This window comes from Ochotona curzoniae, unplaced genomic scaffold (assembly GCF_017591425.1).
Source record: "Ochotona curzoniae isolate NIBS_2020 unplaced genomic scaffold, NIBS_Ocur_1.0 scaffold_4701, whole genome shotgun sequence".
In the NCBI taxonomy this organism is placed as follows: Eukaryota; Metazoa; Chordata; class Mammalia; order Lagomorpha; family Ochotonidae; genus Ochotona; species Ochotona curzoniae.
In genome coordinates this window covers 7,146,770-7,167,072 of record NW_024467122.1, presented here as the reverse complement: position 1 = coordinate 7,167,072, position 20,303 = coordinate 7,146,770, and the positions used below count along the sequence as shown (strand labels likewise).

Sequence of the window (20,303 nt, the reverse complement as noted above, 5' to 3'; positions counted from 1 at the left end):
TTGCTTTCCTTCAGCCAAGTGAGGGAGACGGAGGATGCGCCAGCCCCTGCAGACCTGCAGCCTCGAGTCCTGGTAGTGAACAGGAGCTCCTCACAGGGGCACACTTTGGGGCCAAGCACAGACTTGTGGGTGCTCTTGTCACCGCCCCCCCCCCCGTACACCCCTAAAGCAACCGTGCAGAGTGACATCAACACGGCATGACTGAGTCCCAGTTGCTGAGCCTGGCTGGGCTTGTGTAGCCACGCACTGTCCACACTTGTCCATGGGGCGTGTGCACTGAAGCTTCCCCCACTCCTCTGAGTGTCCTGCTCTGGGGCCCTCGGCCACTGCCACGAGCCAGCCGATGGAAAAGGCACGTGAACTCTGCCCATCCCCCTTGCTCATGCAGAAGTCTGCAGCCTGGTGGTGCAGACCTGGGCATGGCAAAGAGCAGCCAAAGGTAGTTCCCACCCACTGCGTTGTTCACGGGAGCTCTCTCTCTCAGGCCTGGTCTCCAGCCGGGCAGGGATGCTTTGCGAGCCAAGCCCAAGGAACCCAACTCACTCTCACATTTGCTGGGAGCAGTTCCAGAAGAATCTGCCATACCTCCCTCCCTCCAGCCCACGCTGGCTGGCTCACTGACTCACAACCACCTGGGACAGGAAATGCCTCTGCCTTCGTTTCCATGGCAAAGCGCAGAGCTGGCAGGTGGCCAGTATGGGAAATACAGGGACTGACTGGCTGCCAGGGAAAAAAGTGGGTTCACAGTAGGTCAGGCCTTCCAGCTGAGAGAGAGAGTCCTGGGGCAGGGGCCAGGCCCTCCAGCCAGGAATACCCCCTCTTCCTCTAGGACTCAGCTCCCAGGTCTCCCCCACTATGCCTGAGATAGCAAGGGTGGTAGAGATGTCCCCACAGAGGAGCGTGGGCCCAGGATGGACAGAGTCATGGGACACATGGCCTCATGTCGCAGGCCACTTGCATTTTTCTTGGCTGTGGTCGCACAAGAAAGTGAACCTGTTCACGCTCAGATGGTGGATGCTGGTTTCGAACATCCAACCTCTGGTCTCGGCAGAACCCACACGGGCCCAGCCTCTTGGCCGGCACAGCTGAGCTGCCAATGTCCGAGGCGTGTGGGGCACTTGCAGTGTTGTCAGCATCCGAGTCACCCCCAGCAGGACTTCTTCAAGTGCACAATTCCTGACTGCTAAGGCAGGTGCTGGATCTCAGCACGCTTGTGAAGGAGTTATACGGACACTGAGAGCTGAGGCTGAGCTGAGAGTCCAGAAGGAACATGGCTCACGGCAGGCAGGTGGAGAGCAGCCAGAACATCTGCTCTGTTTCTAGGCCTTCCTTGGCACACTGCAGCATCTGTCCTGACACCGTAAGCTAGGGAGAATGGACATTGGGTAGGCACAGCGGGCAGGTGCACTGGGCTTGGTCCATCGAATTGTGTCTTCACAGCCTTATGACTTCCAGCAAGTTATCCAACTTCTTCGTGTCCCATGCCCTCCTCTGTGACCTGGGGAAAGTTGTACCCAGGCTTCCTGGGAGATCCAGTGGCCAAGAGGGTGTGAAGGTGCTGAATCTGGAGACAGCGCCTCCTAAAGGGTGGTAGGCAGCTGGTGGTGGCAGGAGCTGGGAAAATGGAGAAATTGTGGGTGTCCCCCGTTCTCACCTACCTTCAGGAGTCAGAAGCGCCAGTCCCAGATAGGGAATAGGCACGTTTCCAGTTGGTGGCACCATCTCTCCCCTCAGCCTGGCTGCGTCCTATCCTCCTCACCTCGTCCCTGTCCGCAGTGACTGGGCGGAGTCATGCCATGGGAACACGTGTGTGAGTTGTTCTTGGCACAGCAGCTGGAAGGGGGTGCCATCAGTCCCCGCAGGTGTGTCCTGGGAGCCCGGAATGCTGTGAGCCAGGTCTCTGTGTCAGTGACCCCCTGCTCACATGCCACGCCTCCCTCTGACTCACTGGGGACCCCATGACAGTCAAGCTGGACCCCTGACTCCTGGCGTGCACTGTGTTCCCCGCAGCTCTCAAGGATGCCAGTGAGAGATCCATCAACAGTGACTGGAAGATAGAGCTGCCTGGAGAGTTCCAGATCGCTGGCACCACAGTCCGCTATGTGCGCAGGGGCTTGTGGGAGAAGATTTCGGCCAAGGGACCCACCAAGATGCCACTGCACCTCATGGTACCTGCCTGGGGCTGAGTGGCTCCGAGAGGCCCAGGGTGTCGTTCTGGGTTTGCACTTGGCATTCAGCTCCTGGGATGGGTAGCAGGACCCCCGTAGGTGCTCATGTGTGCCCTCTGCTCGCTCTCCACCTTCTCTTATCTCTCCTACTGCATGATTGACTTATTTATGGGAAAGGTGGGATTAGAGGTCTTCTAACCACTGGTTCACTCCCCAGATGGCTGCCACTGCTGGGCCTGGGCCAGGCCAAAGCCAAGAGCCAAAAGCTTCTTCCGAGTCTCCCGCATGGGTGCAGGGGGCCTAGGAATTGAGTCACCCTCCACTGATATTCCAAGTGCATCAGCAGAAAGTAGGGTCAGAAGTAGAGCAGCTGGGACACAACCAGTGATTATATGGGATACTGACGCCACAGCAGCAGCTTTGCCTGCCACAGACAGCAAGGCCAGCCCCTCCTGTCACTTTCCAGAAGGAACTACTCCAGGAGGGGCTGCTCAGCTGTGCCAGGAGCAGCCAGGAGATTTAGTGCTGTCAGACAGCCTGTCTGTCTGTCAGAGTGTGGGGCACAGCCTGTGTGTGCAGAAGAGAGATGCACTTCTGGCTCCATGGCCAAAGTGTCTCCAGGTTCAACCTGCAGCAGGCACTGGGTTCTGCCACCCGTTCAGTGCAGGTTGATCAAGACTCCGTGCAGGGCACCTGGCCCAGCCACCATGGGCTTGCCTATTGTCTCAGCGAGGACTCTGGGAGGCCACTGGTTCCTCCTCGCTCCTCCTCTTAAACAAAGATCCTAGCAAAAGGGATGTACTCTCCTCACCAAGGTCTAGGAGTTGATAACCAGCTTCTGATCGCTCCTGATTCTTGATCGTTATTGACTTGAGTCAGTCCAAAGCAACGTGTGTCCCTGGGGTCAGAGCTCACCTTGGCCTTGATGCCCAACAGAGTGAGGCCTGTGACTACCCCTGCTCTCTACCCCTGTCGCTGTCCATCTCGGGTCTCTGGCACTCCACAGCTGTCCAGGTCTAGCTGACGCTCAGATTTCCTGGCCACCACCCCTTCTGCAGCGGTCAGCTCTACCTGTGGACAGCGGTGCTCAGCATGGGTGATCACACCAACCCATTACAGTTTCTTATGCAACAGAAGCCATACAGATATCAGCCAGGGTGGGTATAGCAGGTAAAGCTACCCAGTGCCGTGCTGCCATCACATATGAATGTCAGTTTCAGTCTCACCCTGCTGGTGTGCCTGGAGGAGCAGCAGCGGATGGCCCAAGCACTTGGACACCTGCACCCATGTAGGAGACCTGGATTTGGCTTTGGCCTGGCCCAGCCCTGGTCATTAAGGCCATTTGGGGAGCGAACCAGCTGATGGAAAGGATAAGAGGAGCATGGGAAACATCGCCTGTGTGTCTTTCTCCAGCAAGTGCCAAGGGTGAATGCATTTCCTTATGTACCCAGAGCTCATGACCTCTGAGCAAGCCATAGCCATGAAAGCTGGGACACAGCAGGTCCATTCAGGCCACGGTAACCGTGACCCAGAGCGCATGGCAACTGTTAGGACCAGGTTTCTGTTTCTCTGCAAGTCGGACTGACACTTGAGGTTCTTACACCTGCGAGTGAGAAGTGGCTCTTGGCCCCCATATGGAAGGCCACTGCCCCACAGCGGGGACACACGTGGCTGGCGGGGCCGAGAGGGACCTGTGGCTTCAACACTGCATGAAACTGGTTTTGTGTGGATTCTCTTACCTGTCTTATTCCCAGGCTAAGATCTCCTGTAAAGACTAGTATAAAGAAAAAACCAAGCTGGAGGCATTCTCCCAGATGCGTGCCTGCAGGCCTGTTTGCTGGTGAGCGGGGAGGGTGTTTATGCAGTGGAGTCTGCTCGTGGCACCCCCTCTGCACCCCGCAGCTCAGCATTGGAATGAGAGATGCTCTGGATGGAAGCTGGCTCCCACTGTCTGACGCACTCTCCCCCTGGCCTGCCCAAGGCTTTAGCAGGTGGGGCATGCGTTCCAGGCGCTCAGCTCCTGCTGGCCCTTCTCCCAGGGCTCTGGAGCAGGAGGTGAATTTGCAGGACCGCTGTGGCCCTGAGCTTAGCCTAAAGTTGTGTCTCTGACAGCCAGGCCACTTTGTACCCCATGAAGGCAAGCTTTGCACCCTTGTGTCTACAGGGACAACACTGATAGCGCCCTCTGCTGGCCCAACAGGTGCATTCCCACTAGGATTCAGATCCTAGGGTCCCCAAGCAACATAATGGTCCCCCAGAAAATCTGATAGACCCTCCCCCCCTCTCTGCCACCCATCTGCTCCTAGATTTAATTGCTAAGCCAGGCCTCTGCCACTTGGTGGCCATGGTCATCCTGGCTTCTGGGGTGACAGGAAGATTTGGAGATCCTGGGACTCCCACAGATCCCTGGCAGCAGATTCTGCCAGCCCCTGGGATCCGTATTTTGTTTTGCTTTGCTTTGTATAATATTTATTCTTTTTTGGGATGGCAGATTTACAGTGAAAAAAAGAAACATCTTCCATCTACGGGTTCACTCCCCAAATGGCCTCAGCAGCTGGAGCTGAGCCAGTCCAAAGTCAGGAGCCTCCTCTGGGCTTCCCACATGGGTACAGGGTTCCAAGGGTCAGGGCTGTCCTCCACTACTTTCCTAGGTCATAAGCAGGATGCTGGATGGGCAATGGAGCAGCCAGGACAGCCAGCAGTGCCCATATGCAATGTTGACGCTTGGAGGTGCAGGATTAGCCAGCAAAGCCATTTTCTTTTTATGATGATTTATTTATTGTTTTCCAAGAGGAGTAGCCCTGGCTGTTCCCAGCGTTGCCTTTTCTCTCGCTGCTGGTCCAGGTGCTGTTATTTCATGACCAGAATTACGGAATTCACTACGAATACACCGTTCCTGTCACCCACACCGCTGAGAATCAGAGTGAACCTGCCAAAGCCCAGGACTCCCTGTTCATCTGGACCCACAGTGGCTGGGAGGGGTGCAGCGTGCAGTGTGGCGGAGGTGAGTGGTGGAGATGCACCAGCAGGCGGCTTGGCCAAAGGAGACAGGCCGCTTCTGGGGCTCTGGGCTGCCTGTATTCCTGCATGAGTGTAGGCACAGCCCTTGGAGTTTCCCTGCTGGACAGCCAGGCTGACTCCTTCCCAGTCCCTTACCATGGAGATGAGCCCACATTACCCCTCTCCGCAGCAGGTGGGGCACACGAAGGGTGGTTTTTCATGGGCACAGAGTTAGGTCAGAAGTTGCCAGGGTCCTTGCCACATCACTGCCCAGCCCCACACTGAGCAGCTGCTGGCTGCAGAGCTGCACCTGTCAGAATCCCAGTGTAGATGGGCCGTTGAATACTTGTCAGCCACAGAGGGGCCTGAGTCCATCACACACTGCTGGGGGGTCAGCTGGGAACCCCTCCCAGCTTGTCCAGGGCCAGTGGTCCTCAAGCAGCCCATGGAGTCAGAGTTGCAACCTCTTTCCTGTTATTTTATCTCCCCCCACCCGCCCCTGCAGCCTAGCCCCTTCCCCAGGCCCTCAGTTGCCCCTCCATGCCAATGGCCAGTCACCCTCAGGCAGCCCCTGGGCACAAACAGGTTGGCACAAACAGGTTGGCTAAGCCCCAGGGGCAGAAGCTGAGACAGCCAGTGACCACATTAGTGACCTGAATCCAGACAGCCTGGCTCCAGAGGCCACCTGTTTCCCCTCTGTCTCTCAGTCCTGCTGGACAGGACCTGTCCACACAGTGTCTAGGGTGTGTGCCTCGGGGGTGACAGGTTAGCTGAGCAACCTCAAAGCAGGTGAGGCTGAGGCCCGAGTAGCAATTGGCGATGTGGACAGGTTCTATTAGGCTCTGGAATGTCCGCCTGAGGGGAGCAGGCACTTCAGACTGGCCTCCCCACCCCCACTGCTCCTTACTGACAAGGTTTCTTGGCCACTGGCCCCCATCTTCTTGGTGAGGGCCCGCATGCACGTCCTCAACTGGAACCAGGTCTCCCCGAGACTTTAAACATCAAATGGATATGGATGTTCACCATATATCTGGAGTGGACATTAATACTCCAACCAATCCTGGCCCTGACAACTCCAGAGCTGCCTTAGGCTGCAGCTGCTTGGAGCTGTAGCTGCTTTCTCATCTTGGTCTCCCGTTTCTCACATGCCCTACACTGTCCTGCCCCATCCTAGCCACCCTATCCTCCCATCTCTGACCAACAGCGTGGTGCTCCCAGCGGTCACCCGCAGTGACAGGGCAATGGCTGGACCAGGTGCCACTCCAGAAGCATGGCTGCATGGCCCTCCCAGGTGCATGACCACAGCCACTGAGCTCCCTGCCTCTGCTTCCAGGGGAGCGCAGAACCATCGTGTCATGCACGCGGATTGTCAACAAGACCACGACGCTGGTGAATGACAGTGACTGCCCACAAGCCAGCCGCCCGGAGCCCCAGGTCCGGAGGTGCAACACGCACCCATGCCAGTCACGGTAAGGAGCTGTGTGGTGTCAGGAAAGGGGGGGGCGACACCTCTCTGTGTTGTGCGCTGTTGTCATTCTGATGGAATGTTATTGCTGCACTTTGAACCCGTCTGCTGCTGAGATTCCCTTAAAAAAAAAGTTTCTTTGAAAGGAAGAGTTACAGAGGGAGATGCAGATGGATACAGCATCTTCCATTGGCTGGTTCACTCCCCAAATGGCCACACAGGTGGGGCCTGAGCCGGAAAACTCAATCCAGGTCTCCCACACCGGTGATGGGGGGTCCAAGCCTTCGGGTCGTCCCCCACTGCCCCTGGGTGCATTAGTAGGCAACTGGGTGAGTTGGATCAGCCAGAAGTTGAATCAGCGCTCAGGGAGATGCAGGCGTTACTGGTGACTGAGTAACTTATTGTGCCACAATCTTGTTGCTACCAAGTTCTCCCCCAAGGAGATGGAAAGAGAGTCGAGGCACCCAGGAGTAGGGGTGCACACAGGTGGGTACCAGGGGCTAAAATGAACGCCATCGTGTGCAGATGGTGATGTTGGTGGTCTGGGGTCACTGACGTTGTCCTAACTATGTTGCCTGCATGTCCGGAGTGACCTTGGTCCAGAGGAGTGAAATGCGCTCAAGGCTGAGGTCTCCTCTGCTGTGGCTTTAGAGGGGCCCGTGTGGGGTGCTGGTTCTGCCGTGCTGCAGGGCGCTGCCACGGCCCCGCTCTGCTGCGGGTCACGTTGCATGATGTCCTGCCATGTCGAGACGCGTTTTACCTTTTTGGTGCCGGCTTTAGAATTCTTAAATTCTGCAGCTGTTGTGTGGTTGGTGCGGGGCCTTCACCCTTTGCTGTGTCAAAACTCTGTACGCGCGTTAGAGAGAGGACCAGAGAGAGAGCGAGGACCAGAGAGAGAGCGAGGACCAGAGAGAGAGCGAGGACCAGAGAGAACGAGGAGGTGGGACTCATTTTGTCCACTTAGTGTACCCCCCCGACAGTGTTTGTCTTTGAGGATTTATTGATGTATTTGAAAGGCACAATTACAGAATCAGACCCAAAGATAAGAGATCTGTTGGTCCATTCCCAAAATGTCTACAACAACCAGAGCTGGGCTAGGTGGAAGGCAGGGACTTCATCTGGGTCTCTCGTGTTTCCAGGGGCCCATGTGGGCCATCCTCCACTGCTTTCCCAAGCACATCAACAGGGAATTAGAACCATCACCCATAGTGATACTGGGGCCTGGCGCAATAGCCTAGCAGCTAAAGTCCTCGCCTTGAATGCACCAGGATCCCATATGGGCTGGTTCTAATTCTGCTTGGGAGACCTGGAAGAAACTCCTGGCTTTGGACTGGTTCAGCTCCAGCTTTTGCAGCTGCTTGGGGAGACAACGATCAGACAGAGTATCTTCCTCTTTGTCTCTCCTCCTTTCTATATATCTGCCTTTGCAATGAAAATAAATCTTTAAAAAAAAAAATAAGTGCTACTGGTGTTGCAGGTGGTGGCTTCACGTGATGCACACGGTGCTGGCTCCTGCTTGGGCAGTTAGGAACAAGATTCCTCCAAGACGTAGGAGGACTCGAGCAAGCTCATGTTGGGCAGGAGCAGTCAGACCAGAGAGTCACGATAACACCCGCCTGGGCCCGTGGAGACCAGGACGTCCTGGACCAAGGCCCTTGGCCTCCCCCCTGCGAAATGATTAGGGTGTAGGAGGGGCGCGGAGTGTGAGGGGCGGCGTGGGCTCCGGGTCGGGACCAAATAAGGCAAGTCTCAGACATCCATTCAACAATCACATGTTCAAGTCTAGTACGTTTTTAAACTACTTGAGCATTTGGTTCTAACAATGCAGAGAAACCAAGTAAAATGCAACATATGAAGCAGGAGTTAACGTGCTTGACTCGAGACCTGCTGATGACAGGGAGGGGCAGGCGACCCCTCCGTTGTCATCTCCTCCCACGACAAAACTCCAAGGAGGGATGCCTGGGACCTGTCAGGAAACAGCTCTGTTTCCTGCAGTGACAGAGGAGCTTGAACGGGCCCATCCTATACAGAAAACGATGTAGGAAGCAAAGGGACACTGCAGAAAGAGAGCTGCATGTACAGGGGGTGCTGGCAGTGCTCTGAGCACGGGGTAGAAGCCGTCGCTGTGCCTGTGGCTCCAATGCTCTCAGTCGCCACAGCTTTGCAGACCACCTTCCCGAGGTCTCATGTTTGAGCCGAGTGCCAGCCAAACACCTTTGAGGATGCCATCAACTTCACAGTGCATTCTAGGAACCTCTATAGAACAAGGCTCAGCAACTTTTCTGTACCTCTAGATGGCAAGCATTTTTGATCTGTTCTCTGATGCCTGTTTGTTTTCACATTGTAATCCTTTATAGAAATCTTCCTGCCGGGCTGGAGAGAAGCACTGTTGCAGAGTAAGCCTGTGTGCAATCGTGTTGTGTCCACGGAGGTGTTGGCAGCTCACACTCGGCAGGAGCCCTAGCCCTGGCGATGGTGGTTCAGAGGGTGTCTAGTGTGACAAGGAGCGAGCTGTCATCCTGCAGGTGTTGCCTTGGTGCTCATCCCTGAGCGATGCACACCTGCACGTGCATCCGCCCGTGGTGAACAGGCGGAGGCCTTTCCCGTGCCCCAGGTTATCTTCTGGGATGCAGACCAGGCCTTCGCTCTTTAAAGGGGTCAACGTGAAATTTCTCCCCCCACGTCACTCTCCTCTGTCCTGCCCCTTCAGGTCCTTTCCCAACTGTAAGATATGGAAGTCAAAAGTAAAGGATAAATGGAATTTCTCTAAACAAATGAGAAATTAAGTCAATACAAAGAGAAGGAATTTGCCTTTGAGCCTAGGAAAGAAATATCCGCTGTAAGCTGGTAATTATTATTATTATTTACTTTATTCTATGAATTAATTTATGCTGAATCATCTGACCTTTCTTAAAATCGTCACATGACTCATCGAAGGTTATTTATTACTTGGCTAAAGAAATGTATTCTCATATGATAGACAGCCACACATGAAAGGACTTTAAGCAATTTTTTAAAATATACAAATGAGCAATTTTATTTGTTCAGCTTTAGTTTTAGTAAATCATGGATGATAAACATCTCAAATATATTTTAAACTACCCTTCAAGTTTTTAATCTCTTAGTAATCTCTGTTACTCCTTTATTCACATTTTACAGGCGGTAATACTGCTCATGACAGCTCCATACTAGCCTTGAGCTTTCTGTGTTTGTCCATCTGGGTTGCAGGTTCACATTCTCTGACATCCCACATATTGGAATTAAACTTTATCTTAGTGCAAAGGTAGCTGAAATCCAGGCATAGCTTTTTCATAACATGTATTTTACATAAACATTTTTGTTAACCTTCGTATGCTTGGATTACCTATATCTTTTAAAAATATTTATTTGTAAGGTAGAGTTACAGAGAGAGAGATCTTCCACGAACTGGTTGACTTCCAAACGGCTACCACAGCCTGAGCTGCGCCAGCCTGAAGCCTAGAGCCTGGAACTCACCCAGCTCTCCTCCAGGGTCCTGGGGTCCAAGCAGCTGGGCCACCTTTGCCTGGCCTTCCAGATTCATTAGTAGGAAGTTGGATCAGAAGCAAGGCAACCAGGACTCGTATAGGATGTTGGCGATGAAGGTGTCAGCTTAACCCTCTGTGCCACAATTAAAATAACTTTTTAAAATTGTTTTTCAAGAACTTTTTCAAATTCCCTCATACGTGTACACACAGAGACACTTATATGTACATGTACACATACCAAATACTCATATATCCGTACGCAATATATAGGGATATTATCGACAACTTTGTTTGGAGCTATATGCATTTATAGCACATGTTTGGACAGTGAAGCTTGACACACTGCACAGCAGATCCCAGTTCCCACAAGTCTTGCATGGTTAGATGGACTCAGGCTGGGAAGTGAAGTGTAGAGGTTGACCTTAGAAAACTGTGCTTGGGTCAAAGGGAGGGGTTTGAAGCTCTGTAGGAGCTGGGGAACCAATGGCTGTGTCAGGGAGGCAGGCTCAGATGGAGGAGAGGGCGGAGCCTGTAGCCTGGAAGCAAAGCCCAGAATCCAGTGGTGTGAACTTTGTGGGGCGACGCCACGAGTCAGCCCACTGTTGATCCTGGCATTCTGCGAGGGGCATTCTGTGTTACAACAGAAATGTTTGCCTTTTCCGTGCTTTCCTTTATTCCTCCTGATCGCCCTTTAATTTTCTTCAACCTTCTTTTTCCATCTAGGCTCCGAGGGTTTCCTTTGCTGTCTCAAGGGCATGTCATTAGCACCTCTTTATCCTAAACTGGTGCCTAGCATTGTGGCTTCTTCTCCCACACTCTACTCCGGAGTGTGGCACACAGGGCAGAGGGCCTCCCTCCAGCCTCTTGCACATCCAATATGGACACATCAGCAGCCTGGTCCCCCAACCTGGCAGACAAGGCAAGATCTGTAGGTCGGGTCGGCATTTAGGACCGTGGCCAGCAGCTTTCTCTTTCATGGCGCTGTGCCCCAGCAAGTTCCAGCACCCTGAAAACAGTGCTGTACACAGCAGCCCCTGGCAGCCCGAGTCCCCATGGTCCTGCAGCAGGAGCAGGGGCTGATGTGCCCAGGGCTCACCTAGGGGCACCAAGCTCCTGCTTTCCTAGACTTCACGTCTCGTCGGCTTACCCACTGGAGAAGGCCATTCCAAGTTAGTAGCTATTTCCCTGTAGTATTTACGATTTGAACTGCTTCCCAGGCAGTGCGTGCCGTGCTGTACAGTGAGCAAGGGCGATTCAGGAAAGAACATTCAGCATCGCCCTGGCAATTGCATGGTCATCTGTAAGGAAATGTATTTGGTTTTTAAATTTGTCCTCCTCTACTTAATTATCTTAACCAGGCTGGTCTTGTTTTACGTTAAAATTGAATGCACCCCCTCATTTTTCTTACTAAATCACATTCCATGTGTGTACATGTCCATTTGTGTGTATGGGGCGGGGAGAGTGGAGGGAGGGAGGGACGGAGAGAGAAAGCATGATTTAAGAATGAAGGCTGAGACAGTGGGTCTTTAGCTATAGCTGCAGTCTGAAAAGTTACCTTTGTTTAACTCTTGATGGCCTGAAACGTAACATTGGTTGAGTATTGCAGCCTCCTGGCACTATCTGAATCCCATTAGTCCTTCTATGTGTAAATACATAAATTAAATTGGACGCCTTTCTTGTCTGTCTAAACTAGGAAACACTTGAGATGGGGGGAGAAAATGCACTTTGAGGGGGGTTGTTGTTGCTGTTGCGTTATTTATCTTGAACATTTGAGCATCCCTCCATTTGCTCATTGCACGAGAATTCCCAGAACATCAGCCTTGCAGATGACGGGGCTTCTCTGGTTGGCCTCTCTCTTCCTGGAGTAGACGTCAGTGGGGACTTGATGTCTCCACGTGTCTTGACGACGCAGTTACCAAAGGGGAGAAGGGAGGGTGACGTCTAGCTTGAGGGAGGTATGAAGGACAACACAGCCGAGAGGACAGTGACCTGTCCGAGGTAAAGGGGATGGACATGTTCTCTAGGTTCTGGGAGAAACATCCATCCCCATTGGAGCATGGCTGGGCGGTTTTCAAACGTGAGCTTGAATCCACTTGATCCCCTGATCCTCCCACCTCCAACACATCCCCTGCCCTTTTACCCACCTTAGGTCATTGGGGGCCTTCTGTTGTTGATTAGCTCTCACACAGAGATGAAGAGTCCATACAGATCATACTCTCTCCTTGAAAGCACATATTCCCATGTCAATTCATTGAACACAAATCGACGGGGAAAGATGCACACAGTCACTATAAGAAAAGGACAGTGCTACAGTTATATCAGACAAAATGAATTTTAACAGCAAAACATGTGAATAAAGATATTTTATAATGTTAAAAAGGAAATCCTTCAGGAAGATACCACAATTATAATATATATGCATCTAATCATAAAATCCTAAAGTACATGGAGCAAACCCAGACAGAAATTAAGGAAGAAGTAGATAATTCAACAGTAAGTGCTCTGATTTAAATAATATACAAGCTAGAAGAGTAACAAGGAAATAGAAGATAAGCAACATTACAGACCTGCTAGACATCCGTGAGTCACTCCATGTAGGATGTGAGGGCGATCCGGCTGCGACATCTGTCACCCCATTGATCGCCAGGGTTGATTCAGCTGATCCGGCTGGCTAGGCGGGTATCCTCTTCCGCCCTCACCGCTCCACGTGCGTCCCTCCCGAAGCTGCACGCTCGGTCGAAGAGGACGACCATCCCCGCTAGAGGAGGACCGGTCTTCGGTCAAGGGTATATGAGTAGCTGCGCTCCCCTGCTAGATCCTCCAAACAAGCTCTCAGCACACCCCGTGTAGCATAGAATGTTCCTTCTCAAACGCATGTGAAGCTTCCTTCAGGATAGGAAGTTTGCTGGCTCATTAAATAATCACAAGAAATAAAGAAAAACTGAAGTAATGCAAAGTATATTCTCCGACCAATTGAATGAAATTGGTAACCAATAAGAGAAGGAAATGTGGGGGAAATCACAAATGTGAAAATTAAACCAGTCCCTAAATAACCAAGCATCCAAAAGAAATTATAAGGGAAAGTGAAAGGCATTTTGAGTTGAATGAAAATGTGAAGGCACGGGACATTCAAACTCTGAGAATGCAGCTAAAGCAGTCCTTACAGGAAAAATTATAGCTGTGGACACATTGAAAGGATGAAAGGCTTTTTGTTGAGCAGGATACTAGGAAAGAAGAACAAATCTAGAACAAGCAGAAGAAATCATAAATAATTGGAGAAGATGAAAACAGAGGTTGATTATATGAAAAAAATGAATATCATTAGCACACCTTCAGCCAAATTAGCAAAAAAAAAAAAAAAAGGCAGCCTCAAATGACTGAAATAAGAGATGAAGGACAGGAAGCTGTTTGTAACCTTAGAGAGGTGAGCAGCTGTCTGTGTTAGAGAACTTAAATGAATTTATTCCCACAAAGAAGCAAAATCATGCAAACTGAATAAAGAAAGGACATCTACAGAAAAAAACAGCCAGCTTCATCTGTGATGGGGAAGGACGACCAGCAGCAGGACACGGCGTCTTCTCTGCCCGCAATGACCAGCGGTAATTACTGGCCGGAGAAACGATCAGCAGAGGAAATAAGAGGCACCCAGATTGCAAGAAGTCAAACTGTATTTGCAAATGGCCTCTTGTATTTGCAAAGCCCTGAAGAATTTTAAGGTAACTGCAGGGAGCCATGCAGTTGGGCCGGATGGCATGGGTGTGTGCTGAGTAGGTAACTACAGAACTACTCGTAGATATTAGCAGTAATAACAGGTGGGACTCAAACCCGGACACTGCAGCATGTGGACACTCCAGTGTCCATGTGGCAGCTTAGGTGTGGGACCAGATGCCCACCCCACCCTCACATCTTTGATCTGGAGATGCTTCCAGAAAGGTGTACAACAGAACATCCATTTTCCAGACATTGGAAAAAGAGGTATAATTTGTTCTCATGCCAGCTCCAATTCCCGTGGGCTCAAGAAAACCCCTGGACATTGCACCCAGGTGGGCCCTTTGGTTATGGAATAAGGAGGCAGAGCTTCCTCCACCCCATCGTCCATGCACCTTGTGTCAGCAGGACACCTGCTGTGTGTCTGAGCAGCAACTGATACTCCTGAGACAGGAAGAGACCACCAGCACCATTTGGTAAGCCATCTATTTTGTCACATGGTTATTTCCTTTTAATATCTCCACCAATACCTCACTATTGTCCCAAAGGATTTGCCACCTGCTGCTGAATGTCAATATTAAGTACTGGACAGGATGATAAAGCACTTTGTAAACTGAATGGAGCAGCCCCTCTGGGACAGGGGGTGTCCACACTGGATACCCTCCCGGACTGTGCAGATCTGCCCTGTCCTCCAGGTGGCCCCAGCTTGCCACAGAATCTGCCCAGCTCAGGGCCACTGCCCCACCTGCCCTCCAAGCCAGTCACACTGACCCCGAAAGACTGTATATCCACTGGATCCACGAGCCACCAAAAGGCACCTGTTACACTCATCATGGAGCATGAACCAGCCCGCGCTCCCGCAGGCCTGGCCTTGGCTTAGAGCGGTTATGTTTCCAAAGGCTGAGTTCCTTCCAGAATCCAAGGACAATCTCTTTACAAATGTCCGAGGGCTTGGCAGTTCCCCCACAGAGTGTGGTATGCTTCTGGGATCCCTAGGGTCTGGGACAGTTAGCTGGGAGCTATGGCACTGTCTCCCACCCCGGCTTATCCTGTCTGCAGACCTCATTTATGTATGTACATATTCTAAACTGTAAAAACCCCAAATCCAGATTGCTTCTGGTCCTGTGTGTTTGGTGTGAGGCCTGCTCAGGCCATGCTCACCACAGTGAGTAGTGACGTGTCCTTCATTGACGGCTCAGCCGTAGCATCCTCTCCCCTTTCCAGGCTCATGGTGCTTTGAGGTGAGGTGACAGCACAGCTGGCTGTTCCACCCTGCTGCTGGCCAGCTGGCCAGGGCCCTCTCCCGTACCCACACCCACGCTGTCGCGGCAGCACCTCCCACTGCTTGGCTTTCAGTGAGTTTGAATGGGGAAAGGCTGTCAGGGTACATCAAGTTCCAGGCCAGGCAGATTCCATGAGGTTTGGAGCAGGCTCTGTCTTACCCAAGTGCTCCAGAAGTGTGCTGGGAGTCCCTGCAAGAAAGCCACCGAGGAGCTCTTTCCCCAGACAAGTCTGATGCTGAATCCCCTCGCCAGAGCTGCCACGGAGGGTATTGTCCTGGACAGCAGGCTCACGGGGTCCCCAGCCTTCCTGCAGCACTCTGTGGAGACCCAGTGCTGTCTGCAGGAGCCAAAACCCAGGCAGCCCCTTCACTGGTACAGATGGGGTGACTGTTCCATCAGCTGATGACGTGGCTGCCAGAGACTGCCCTGCCCCGTGAGGGACCCTCGCTGCTCTGTCGCATGGGAAATGCAAGGCTGGTGGCCTGGGCACCACCAGCTTCCTCAGCACACTGGGCTCTGTCTTTAGCAGAGCAGATGCCGATGGGAGGAGCCTGCATTCCACGGGATCCCAGGCTACAGAAATGAGACTTGGAAATACGCCCTCAAGGGAAAGAGGCACGGGAAGGTGTGGGAGTGACTGCCAGAGTTGAAGACAGTGAAGATGCAACAGTGTGAGAGAGGAGATCTTGAGACTGCCACAACATGCCTGAGGGCAGGGCTCCTCCAGCAGCCACACTGCTCACAATCTAGGCTGCTTGGAGACCTCATCCGTGGGCTCAGCTCGCCTGTCCTCCTGGTGGCAGGACACAGGCCGTATTAGCACATAGGAACATGGCAGGACACAGGGCCATGGTGGCACACAGGAGTGTGGCGTAGACACAGGGAACTGAGTGCTCTTATTAGGTGGAGGACCACGACAGCAGAGGCCAGATGCCAAGAAGTGCATCCAAGCTGGAATCATCATGCTATGTCACGCTGAGACCCAGGAGGAGGCATGAAGTCCCCCCATCCCCCTGCAGCTGCCACTGTCCCACTGGAATGAGAACAGCAAGCTCGCCAGCAGGACAGCTACTGTTCTGGAAAATTCCCGTGTCTGGGGAAGAAAGGCAGAAGCTGGAATGTTACTGTTGGATGGCAAGCTTCTCCCTCGGCGGCTGTGTGCTTGAAAAAGCGTGAGAGAGTTTCCTACCCCCAAATTCTTCACGACTGGGTGGGGTATGATCTGTTACCAAACCCAGACTTCTGGTTATCATAACCCCAAAACGGCCGACAGCAGGCTCCAGTTCCTGGATGGTAACCGGATCAAGTGGGATGGCTAAAAACAAAACCAAACACACATCCACTCAGTCACTTTGGTGGGATCGCCAACTGCCAGTCCAACCCTGTTTCTTACCCTCCTGCTTTGCGAGTGAGAGTTCAGTTTGTTCCCATGAGTTTCGAGAGAAGCTGGCTTCTCTAACAGAAAGCTTGAGCGTGCCTGCATTGTGAAAGCTGGGAGTCTTAGAAATTGTGGAAATCGAGCAGGTGACAGGAATCTGGAGCTTCCTGGGGAGAGGTCAGAGGCCCAGTCTGTTCCTGACTGTGGGCTGCCCCGGGTCTCAGTCTGCACCATGATCCCTCTGGGAGTCCACGCCGGAAGACCAGGAGGTGCTTGGTCACTAAGTAGCTCTGCAGACTCAAGCTGGATCAAGGAGCATCCAAGGCAAGGCTGTCCTGTCTGAAATCTCAAGTGCGCTCTGCTGCCCCTCTTGTTTTAAAAACAGTGCCACCTACCTCTCCAGTGTCACGCCCACGAATGGAGAAGGCATCTTGACAGAGACACTCGGCTTCAGGGCCCGAGGAAGCCACTGCTGCCACTCCCGTGGGAGTAGAGATGAAGCAAGAGGTCAGAACGCTGCAGGTGGCCTGATTCCTGGCGTGTTGTTAGTGTGATCCAGGCCCTGCTGGAAAAGAAACTCCAGTTCAGGGATCCAGGTGAGACGGGGACTGCCCACGAGACATGGCAGGTGTTGGGATTGGGACCCCATGGCAGCTGTACTCTGCTTGTGGTAGGCTGACCTCAAGCTCACAAGGACCAAGAGGACCCTGTGGTGTGAGTCCCCAGGGACTGAAGGTTGCGCGGTGCAGTCTGTGGTGGAGATATGGGATTTTCTGACAAAAGAGCAAAGCCTGGTGGAGGAGGAATCAGATGTCGCCTCTCTTTGTGGCCACACAGTGGCTTGAGCTAGGCCAAGGGCCACCTATGGGCAGCTGGCCTCCTGCACCTCTGTGGGACTTATCTGCTGCCTCACCACTTTTCTCCTTCTGGTCTCTCTCTGCTGAGGGCAAACCTTGAGCCAGGTACCCATCAGTCTGGCCTGGGTTTCTGGATAGCTGCAGGTGAAGCCACAATGTCCCGCAGCGAGGGCTGGTGGTACTTGCTGTCTGTGACCCGGCACCTGTTGGAGCTTGGGATGCCCCGGTCGGTCATCTGCATGGACGGTGGGGAGGGGCCATCCCAGCAGCCTTCACTACCCATGTGGCAGGAACAGTAAGCAGGAAGGACCCTGCTGGGTGCCTCATTATAACCCCCACCACACAAAGGCCCGGGGAAGGAGGGAGGGAGACGCTGATTCTGTGTTGTCCTGGGTTAGTCCCAGGTCTCTCGCTCCATCCTTCCCTCCCTCCCTCCTCACTGACCCCTGCTCTCAGCATCTGCACTGCTGGGACATGGGCGCCTTGAGGAGACCAGGGGAGGGAATGCTGGCCAGCTCTGTGGCCCTCTCCCTGCCAAGCCCCTGAGGAGCACTGGCTGCTCATTCCCTAAACCCTGTGTATGACCAACCACAGCCAGCCGCTGCTCCCCAGTGTTTTGTGGGTGACCCTCATTTTTTCATTCTCACATTTTTAACCATGTGATGTCATCAACCCATGCTGGTATTTTCCAGGTAGCAAATGATTAGGACAGGCAGCCCTACATGTGCTGGTGTCTCCCCTCTGGTCAAAACACACCCCTGCAGCTTGCACATCCCTTAGGGTGCACTGAGACAGCAGAGAATCTCGGGGGGTTTGTTTCCGGCCACCTGAATGCTTCCAACTGTGAACCTAGGTGATGTGATCAGTCAGAAGCGAGTGAGGCCGGAAAGGCGGAGGGGCTGGGAAGGGGCCTCTGGCTCAGGGCTCTGTGCGTTTCGTGCTGTGCGCCTGGGGCTCCCTCTGGGTGGGCTGAGTGGGAATGGCGAGGCTGTGTGTGGTGTGGGTGGATGTGGTGTGCTGGAGCCTGCTGGCACTGCAGTCTGTGTGTGTGGGTTTGCATCTCAGCACTGCTGTAGACGGAGGGAACCTGGCGAAATGTTAGCATGTCATTTCCAAGGGCAGCTCGAGACGGCAGGAAGGAGTGCTGTGGAGGCCACACATGTGATCTGCTTGGCCTTGTCTTAATCCATTTCCTGGGGAGAGCACACCCCCAGACCAGTTGGAGTGAGCTGTGCACAGCATCTTGAGAGCCCGGAGGGGATGCTTGTCAGCTGCACCTGCAGCAAGGGGAACGCAGGGTGACCACCTGTAATGGTGTGGGCCAGGCAGGCCAAAGCCAGCAGCCAAGAGCTTCATCTGTATTTCCCAAGTGGGTTCAAGGGTCCAAAACTTTGGACTGTCCTCCGTTGCTCTCCCAGGCCATTAGCAAGGAGCTGGAACACACATGGAACAGCTGGGACTTGAACCCATGCCTATGTGAGATGATGATGAACAGGCAGTGGTTCAACTTACTATGCTACTATGACAGCCTCAGCTCCTGCAGTCGTTATTAACCAAGAGAAAGTGACTTGACAATAAGCACTGCTACACTGCAGCAGTCCAGGTGATACCACAGCTCCCAAGGGTGGGAGGAGGTGTGCAGAATGTCAGCACATGGACAGAAGAGCTTCCTGCCCTGCATGGAAGAACACAGGATGGCAGATTTCATCATGCTACACAGAACGGCATGCGAAGCCAAACTCAAGAACTGTTTATTCCTAGACTGAATTTTTGGATCCCAGTCAGTTATAGGTTACTGAAGCCATAGGAAGTAAATGCCAGACAAGGAAGGGCTGCTGTTTTTACGCCCCAAATAACAGCCACCACTTACATAAAGCTTTAGCCACAGGAGATGTAAGGAGATGGAAAAGGGAACTTACTAGTTATAGGAATCTTTGCGATATCCATCTCAAAGTGTAAGATCAAGCGCCGAGCAGACCAAACAGGGAAGACGCGGGCACGCATCCATAAGGACAGCCGAGGATGTCAAACACTCCACCCTGAGAATAGACACAAGCAGGTGGCGCACCCACACATTTGCTTGCGTATTATTCCTACAGAAAGCCCCGGGGCCTGCGTCGATGGAACCGTCACAGACCACGCCCATTACCCACAAAACTGGAAAGCTGGAAACTAGTAAAGTAAATTTGTTTTGATGCAAAAGCCCCTCTGGTTGGAAATAAAATACACAGAAATGACTGCCCTGCTTAGGCAGAGCTCAGAAATGGGAGACGTTAGCCCAGGCTGAGAGTTGAGGCTGGCCACTCACCCACTCAAGGAGTGACATTATGTCCAGCCTGAAGCTTCCTCCTGCCTTCAGAGCTTCGTTCTGGTGGGACTGGCCAGCAGGGGACCAGGCAGCTCCATGTCCTGCTGGCCTCCGTGCTCGGGCATGTAGAGGCCGCGGGGGACAGGGACTTGCCTGAACACACAGGGCGCACAGCTGGTGGAGTGTGTGCTGAGAGCCTTCTCACCCATTGGCCGCGTAACCCTGAGCAGTTCCCTTCATGGGGTCCCCTGTTTCCTCATCTAGTTGGGGGTCAAGTGTGTAAAACACACACAACATGTGGCATGTAAAAGGGTCCATCCTGTGTGGATCCTCCCACTTCTTTACTAAGAGCTGGCCAGGTTACAGGTAGCTGTGCGTTTGTGGTGGCTGCATGCCATGGCAGCAGGAGGCAGGTGGAGAGCCTGACCCCACCCCCAGACAAGGAGCTACCGAGGGCCTTGTGCATCAATGGGAACAAGGAGACCCTCCTGTCCCGACGCCTCTGCCTGCCCGCAGCACCACAGGTGCATGGGCTGTCTGGGCTGAGCCGCAGGCATAACAAGCTCCCTGTCACTCACGGATCCAAGCAGTCCCCATTGAGACTCTAAATCCAGTTACTCATCGCTTTGG

The 20,303-nt window shown here is 53.0% G+C and overlaps 1 protein-coding gene across 3 annotated transcripts in view; it reads left to right on the top strand.

The window, feature by feature from the left end:
* The window catches only part of ADAMTS17 (ADAM metallopeptidase with thrombospondin type 1 motif 17), a 206,764-nt gene that overhangs the window by 168,969 nt on the left and 17,492 nt on the right, over positions 1 to 20,303 (top strand). For all 3 annotated transcript variants that reach the window (XM_040969713.1, XM_040969712.1, XM_040969714.1), the window contains 3 exons: positions 2,011 to 2,168; positions 5,013 to 5,172; positions 6,502 to 6,637. In XM_040969713.1, coding sequence (XP_040825647.1) covers positions 2,011 to 2,168; positions 5,013 to 5,172; positions 6,502 to 6,637 — 454 coding nt within the window. The remainder of the gene's footprint in view (positions 1 to 2,010; positions 2,169 to 5,012; positions 5,173 to 6,501; positions 6,638 to 20,303) is intronic.